The 8,224-nt window shown below is 32.3% G+C and overlaps 1 protein-coding gene across 1 annotated transcript; it reads left to right on the top strand.

Annotated features, from left to right (window-relative positions):
- Positions 1-6,073: 6,073 nt before the first annotated feature.
- On the top strand, positions 6,074-6,893 carry LOC116851957 (piggyBac transposable element-derived protein 4-like). Its single transcript, XM_032831888.1, has one exon. It carries the CDS (start codon positions 6,084-6,086, stop codon positions 6,864-6,866), a length of 783 nt encoding a protein of 260 aa, XP_032687779.1. The 5' UTR covers positions 6,074-6,083; the 3' UTR covers positions 6,867-6,893.
- The last annotated feature ends 1,331 nt before the right edge of the window (positions 6,894-8,224 follow it).

Consider the following 8,224-nt stretch of genomic DNA (forward strand, 5'->3'; position numbering starts at 1 on the left):
ACACACACACACACATTCACACACACACACACACACACATACACACACACACATATACATACATTCATACATACATTCATTCATACATTATGTATATATTTATATTTCGTATTTATATGTACGTATTCGTATTTATATATCGTATTCATATAATTGTGCGTAAAAAAATTACTTGTATACATATTCAATTATTACTTTTTTCTCATCCTTATCTTCTCTTCAATTTCTGTAATATATAAGTAGCTCGTTGTATGCATATGTTTGCAATCATATAAAAAATGTTCTTTTGTTCGTACAATATATTATAAAAATAGAAATAAAATGGAATATTATAAAAATAGAAATAAAATGGAAATTCATCCCCAGGTATCCTTTAGTGCAGTGCTACTTGTTTTTTCTATTGCAAGTATTATATATATGTGTCTGTGTAGACAAATATATATTTGTTGTAGAAGTCAATTTCTTAATCTTGTAATGTCTTTTCCGATTAGTTTTCATTTTACATTAAAATGAATTTGAATTATTAGCTAATACCGCTTTTCTAGTAATAACCAATCAATGAGTGTTCCTATCCAACATGGCGATGACAAGTTCCCCTTACGTCTTGAGAATCATACCCCTCACCTATGGTATCTACACATGCTCCCTCCATATCTTCGTACCAGCATGCTTAGAACCGCCTAGCAACAATGACCAATGGCCTGGTTTCAAGGGGCGGAGTAACGCAAAGAGCAACATGCAACACAGGATCGTGCATTGAAAGACAGAAAATATTGAGGAAATAACTGTAATTAAAACGCATTATACTATATATTGTAAGGTTTGAAAATGATAAGTTGTAATTTTCTAATGCTGTAATTTTCCTGCTACGACAAACGTGGAAGGATACGCTGTCTTGAGTCGCATGCCGTTAGCTATTCTTTGTGTTACTTTACTCCTCGAAATTAGCCGCTGGTTATCGTAGAAGATATTAAGAAATAAGATATTTTTCTTATAAATTAAAAATCTTTCTGTGTATATGCTTATGGAGTTCAGCCTATTATTTCCTGTGAGTAATTTCATTACTCATTATTGCGATTTTTGCTAAATAGTATGACAATCTTATTCAGTTTAACCCATTCTATCTTTACACTGTCGTTTTGTCAACTTTCCAGACATCCTGTATAGATAAATACAATTAAATATTTTCTTATATATACTCTCTAAATTTCTTGGAGTGAAAAAAGTGAAAATGCTGCCATTCTCTCTTAAATTAGAATAGCAGTATTTTCACTTACTTGGAATAAGTTTTCACGCGTTTGGAATGAGTCTAACTCCAAAAAATTTAAAGAATAAGCAAAAAATAGTTAAGTTTTTTAAAGTAAGGTTTAATACAAAGGTCCATTTTTTTTCTTTTTAGCATGCCTTAATAATAATACTACTGTTCAAGAAACTTTAAGAAATATTTATGATGAAGATCCATTTTATATATCATCAAACATTTCTGATGAAAATCTTACTTAACTTATGGAAAACGAGACAACAAATGTTGTTGGTAAAGGAATTAACAATTCAGCAAATTCTTTCACTGGATTAGACATATCAATATCACAATACAAAGATTCATTATTTTTTCTTTTTAGCATGTTTTAATAATAATGCTATTGCTCAAGACACTTCAAGAAATATTTATGATGAAGATCCATCTTATATATCATCGAATACTTCTGATGAAAGTTTTGCTCAACCTGTGGAAAACGAGACAACAAATGTTGTTAAAGAAACTAACAGTTCAGCAAATACTTCCAATGGATTAGACATATCAATGTCATTAAACGTATCTGGCAAATGTGCTCGGGATGACGCTGAAATGTTTGTTACATCAGTTGGTGCAGGAAAAAAAAACATTTTTGTATATATTGCAATACGTTTCAGAGCAAAATATCTCGTCATCTTGAAAGAGTACATACTAATAAATTAGAAGTACAAAAGTTCACAAATTTACCAAAAGGGACTGCAGAACGAAGACAGATCATAGAGACGATTCGTAGACGTGGAGATTTCTATTTTAATGTTGATTGTGCAAGAAACGATGGAGAACTACTAGTGGAGAGACGTTCAAAAAAAAAATATTACAGATTGCCTTCTGACTATGTTGTATGACCAAAATGTAAAGCTTTCGTTTTGAGGATTACAAGTAGACATCACTATAAAAAATGCATTCTGATTAAAGGTAAAGATAGTAGATCGATATCGGTTTTAGGAAGATAAGTAATAGGACGTATACATAGTGAGGCAAGCAATGCTTTAAGAATACGAGTTTTCCCAATTTTAAAGGAAGACGATATAGTAAAAATTATACGTTATGATGAGTTAATAATTGCATTCGGTAATCAACAATGCAAAAAATATAAAACGTCAGAACATAATGATTCGATGATAAGACAAAAAATAAGAAGGTTGGGTCGCCTACTCCAAACATTGAAAAGTAAATGTTCCGAAATTATGGATTTTACTTCCATTTTTTTCCTCGATACAGTAATGTTTGCATTGAAGCAATTAATACTTTAGCCGGTTTATCATTATATGCAAAGTTTTACAAAACTCCATCACTAGCGTCTGCGCTTGGAGATTTGGTATTTAAAAGAAATCGGTAAACTTTTAATTAATCGATTTATTAGAAAAGAAGACGAGGAAAAGAAACTACGTGCTGAAGACTTTTTGAAAGTATTTACCGAAGATTTTGCAACACGTATATCAAAAACAATATCGAAAACAATGAGCCGAAATGCAAGACGTAAAAAAATATTGTTACCCTCTAAGTCAGATATTATTAAACTCCATAACTTTCTAAAAGAAGAACGGGAAACAGCTTATAATTCCTTGAAAGGAAAGTTTTCTTACGATGCATGGCTTTCACTAACGAAGGCAACATTAACTTCAATACAAATATTTAATCGGCGTAGAGCTGGAGAAATACAAAAGACTCTAATCGACGATTATAAGGCTTATCAAGGGATTAATTATCAAACAAATGACATGTATAAAACGCTCTCAACACGTGCCAAAGATATAGCTAAGAAATACGTAAGATTTACCTTAAGAGGAAAACTGGGTCGAACGGTACCAGTCTTACTAACAGGAGCATTAAAAGACTGCGTCGAAATGATTTTAAAGCATAGGAAAGCTGCAAAAGTTTCCTCAAAAAATCCATATCTATTTGGTCTTCCTTCGCTTCAAAAAAATAAACAGATATCTTTTAGCGTGTGATTTATTACGGCAGTATGCAGTAGATAGCGGCGCAGAAAATCCAGAAACTATTCGTGCAACGGAATTACGGAAACATATAGCAACAATATGTATTAATTATAATTTATCTGAGAATGAAATCTCAACGCTTGCAAATTTCATGGGACATGCCGACAAAATACATTTGACTCACTATAGACAACCCATTATAGAAAAAAAAATCTTAGAAATACCTCAATATTTAGAAGTAGCACAAGGAGGTGATATCAATGAAAGTGATAGTAGTGATTCAGGCTATGAACACTCAGATAATAACAACATAACGGTGACGACTGTGGAAATTTGCAATGACGAAATTTATGAAGAAATAGCATCCAGAAAAATAATTCAAGATTTTGAACAAGGTATTTTATAAATCAAATTTGAATTTTATACATACAGCGACAAATTCATAACCCAATCTTATATCTAAAACTTTCTTAAGGTTATCTTTAAATGCTAAGTAACCTATGAAGTTTATCTTCAGATACTATGAGTCTATAAAACGACTTTAACTGGATCTAAAGATGAAATTAAAACAGTTTTAAATATAAAATTAAACAATATTTACAATTGATATTTACAGTGAAATCTCTTAAGATCGTCTTAAGTATCTCTCCAGATATCTTTTAGCCAATAAAACGAGCCCTACAGCGCTTGAAGATTAACAATTCTTGTAATAAGATTGGACTGTGAATATCATCCTATAAATATCGGTCGCAGATTCATAAAATTTTATTGTTGTAGATGTAAATGTTGATGACCCAAATACCTCGATGGAAATTGGTTACTTAGATAACACGCAAAATGATCAAAACAAGGACGTGTTAAATAACAATAAATTGATTCAGAAACCTCAATTTCAGTATTCTGAAAAAAATCGGGGAAGTAAGTAAAAAAATTTTTTTGGCAATTACAATATATATTTCCATAATTTTGACATTATAATTTTACGGGGGAAATATAATTTCACGGGGTGACGTAAATACTCCAACTTTTTAACTTTTAACCTTTAGAGGACGGGGGTGGTCTATATATCGACCACCCTGATAACACAAACTATTTATTGTTTTTAGGTTAAATTTGATGTATTATATAAGAAAAAAGTAGTGAGAAAATTCCTAGAGACTGTTTGACCTTGAAAATTGATTTCAAGGTCAAATGAAAGGAGTTGTAAAGCTATTTTTTGTTTCAATTTTTTTTTAAATCTGAAAATAATAATTTCAACATTCACTAACAATAATAAATTGATTCCAACTCTAAAGAACTTATATCTCACCCGAAGAAATTCAAAATGGCGGATTCAATATGGCCACAAAAAATTAGAACGTCTCCATTGTACGAAAATGGAGGGATTTTTTTGATTTATTATTAGAAAATTGAAGTTTTCTAACAATAAATTGAATATAAATAAATTGAAGAATCGCTATTCAATTCAATATCTCGAAGACAGCTTTGACCTTGTTGATTACGATTTCAAGGTCAATTTATTTTTTTCGCTACTTAGCTTTAAGCTTTAAGCTTAAAAATACTATATCCATATCTATTGATACCCTATCTGCAAAAAAATTACTCAAACATTTTTCCATTAGTTTTGAACTCTGCTTTGAAGTAGTTCGTTGATGGACCGCTAGGTGGCTGCCAATGCTCCACAAGTAAAGTGGATTCTTCGTAGTACTTATATACTTTGAATAATTGGGTAGGAGAATTCGATATTTCTATGTGATTTTTTCCACTGGAGTACGATTGTAATCGTTTCATCCCACGTTTATTTCTCACTGTTGTTGATTACAAATATATTATTTTTGAAAAAATGAATGAAAATAATACTTGGAGCAGTGGAGAGTCTGAACCAGAAGAACAAGATTTAGAAAATGAAAATACTGATATTATTATTTCGGAAAATGATTATGATGGAAGTGAATTTTTTGAAGATGCGGATTTTTATCCATCAATAAAAAACTTCAACGGTAATTCTAGAATAAATCGAAATATTTCTTTACCAGAAAATGAACCAATAGATTATTTCAATCATTTTTGTGATCCTATTCTTCTTCAAATGATTGTGGATGAATCGAATCGTTATGAATCTCAAAGTGATAGCATACAATCTTCCCATATGAAATCGTGGACCCCTCTTACAAAAGATGAACTAGACAAGTTTCTCGGGCTTTCAATCCTAATGGGACATGTCCGGAAGGGCGAGTTGAAAAATTATTGGTCTACCGATCTCTTACTACATACTCCGATTTTTCCTCAAATAATGTCTCGTGATAGATACCTTCAAATTTTACGAAATTTACACTTTCATAATAATGAAGAAATTACAAATCATCCTTTAGAGAAAATCAAGCCAATAATAGACCACTTACAAAACAAATTCTCGGGTACTCTTATTCCAGGTAAAAATCTGTGTATTGATGAGAGTCTCTTATTATGGAAAGGTAGGCTTCGATTCAAGCAATATATTCCGTTGAAGAGAAATCGTTTTGGTATCAAGCTTTTCATGATAGTAGACTGTGAAACTGGGTTTATTTTGGGCTTCATTGTTTATACAGGTGCAGACACCAATTATGAAAAATTTGGTTTGGGTATCACAGAGGATATTGTTGCTCACTTCTTACAACCTTATTTTTATAAGGGACATGTAATAGAGAGCGGTGCACTTGGACACAGCCAATCACAGCACCGTGTGATTAGAGACATTTGTAGAGTCCCTTGGAACAGCGACTTGTGATTGGACTGTGTCCAATTGCCCCGTGTCCAACTGATATACACCCCATGTAATATACATAGATAATTGGTATACATCTCCCATGTTGGCTGACTTTTTACATGATCATGATACTGGAATATGTGGAACGGTAAAAGCGAATAGAAAGGGAATGCCAAATCTAGATAAAAAATTAGGTCGAGGTGAAGTGCAAGTAGCTCATAGCCATACATGGATGGCAATGAAGTGGGAAGATAAACGCAGTGTCCGCATGTTGACAAGTGTGCATGAGCTTGAATTTCGCGCAACTGGAAAAAAACATTATAAAACGAAAGAAGACATTATAAAGCCAACATGTGTTCAAGATTACAATCAAAATATGGGTGGTATAGATAATATCGACAGACAATTATCTATAACGGAGTCAGTGCGAAAAACAATGAAGTGGTATAGGAAGCTCTTCTTGCACCTTATTGATCTTTGCCTGACTAATGCTCATGCTTTGTATAAAATGGAAAATGAAGAGCCCATGTCGTTTCCGTCATTCAGGTTACAGATTGTTAGATCATTATTGAATGTTGATCCTACTGAAAACTTCACGTACAACAATGATTCGCCTGCTAGGTTGATTGGTCGACATTTTCCCCGAGAAACTACAAGGCGAAGGTGCCATTTATGCACTTTACGTAAAAATAAAAAAAGGACAACATTCATGTGTCCCACTTGTGACGTTCCTTTATGCGCAGTACCCTGCTTTGAAGAGTATCACACGTGGAGTTACCCTAAAATCAAACATTGCAAAGTAAGAGATAAGGGGTTTTACGAATATCAAGCACCCCAACGTGAGAGGCACGGGGACTCACGTAAATCAAGCACCCCAACGTGAGAGGCACGGGCACTCACGTGAATCAAGCATCCCAACGTGAGAGGCACGGGGACTCACGTAAATTAAGCACCTCAAAGGGATCATATTTTCGCCATGTCCACGTCGTTGGTCCTGGGTCAAGCTAAGAGCGAAAACTGGAGGATTTTTTTTATTACTTTATTCTTATTCAGAGCATCAAAAAACGTGGTTATACCAACTTTGAAGCTAAAATATGAAAAAAAATTTTTTTTTATATTGCCCGTAACATTCCAGACGGGGGTGGTCCATATATAGACCACCTGTCACTTGGGGTGTCTAAAATTAGTGATCCGATGTTTTTAGACATACATTTTTGTGAAAACAAAAAGTCATGTTGAACCGAAAACCCCCGTCCTCTAAAGGTTAATATGAGTTATTGGCGACAGTTGTAATTGATTGACCAGCATGAAGGAGGACTGAGCGTACTTTTATTATATCTATATCTTTATGTGATATTTTTCTATGTTCTCTGAGTTAATTTGACATAATGCGAAGTCTTTATACTTTGATTTTAGCTTGGACAAGTCAGAAGTGTATCACATAAAGATGTAAATATAAAAGTGCGCGTACACCATCTTTACACTATTTAATCAGTTACAATTGCCGTTGATAACCCATATCGCTGGATAAGTTAGAAATTATTTGTATTTATTTTGTGTATATATTTACATATATACAGAGTATCCCAGACTCTCCTCCGCATATTTGATGGGAATATAGAATAGATTGAAGTGGACATAACAGTCCTATATCGTTTTGCGATGTTCGTAGTAATAACCGAAAAATTAATTGTAAAATATTAAGGAAAAACGCACGCTAAATGATGGAGCAGCGCTCACGGCTTAAGAATATAGCACACGGATATTGGCGCGCGGTGATTGTAGAAACAACGCACCACTGCCTATATTACCCTCGTAGAAATATCATACTAAGAATCATTGATTAATTACTTATTTTCAGTATTAAAAGTACAGTATTTAGTAATATTCTATGATTCAAATACAGCTTTTAGTACTCAAGTATTTCAATATTTAATGTTACAAATCCTACCTTATGATTGATTTCAATACTTAAATATTTGATATGTAATACTTCGTCCAGTGATAAAATACTTACGCAGAACATTGTCAATATTTAAATACTAATATATAATACTTTGCTAAGTGATGAAATACTTACGCAAAGTACTGTTAAGATTTAAAGTATTAACCTAGACAGCATACAATATTAGTAAATTATTAGATAAATATTTATAAATATTTATTTTAAATTACTTTTTAAAATGTCATATATATATGTATATATATATATATATATATATATATATATATATATATATA

Source organism: Odontomachus brunneus, unplaced genomic scaffold (genome assembly GCF_010583005.1).
Source record: "Odontomachus brunneus isolate Ranch 3 - 2012 unplaced genomic scaffold, Obru_v1 Obru_scaffold_197, whole genome shotgun sequence".
In the NCBI taxonomy this organism is placed as follows: domain Eukaryota; kingdom Metazoa; phylum Arthropoda; class Insecta; order Hymenoptera; family Formicidae; genus Odontomachus; species Odontomachus brunneus.

Excerpts from the sequence above, each read along its gene's own strand:
- LOC116851957 (XM_032831888.1), top strand. The coding sequence starts at position 6,084 with ATGTTGGCTGACTTTTTACATGATCATGATACTGGAATATGTGGAACG.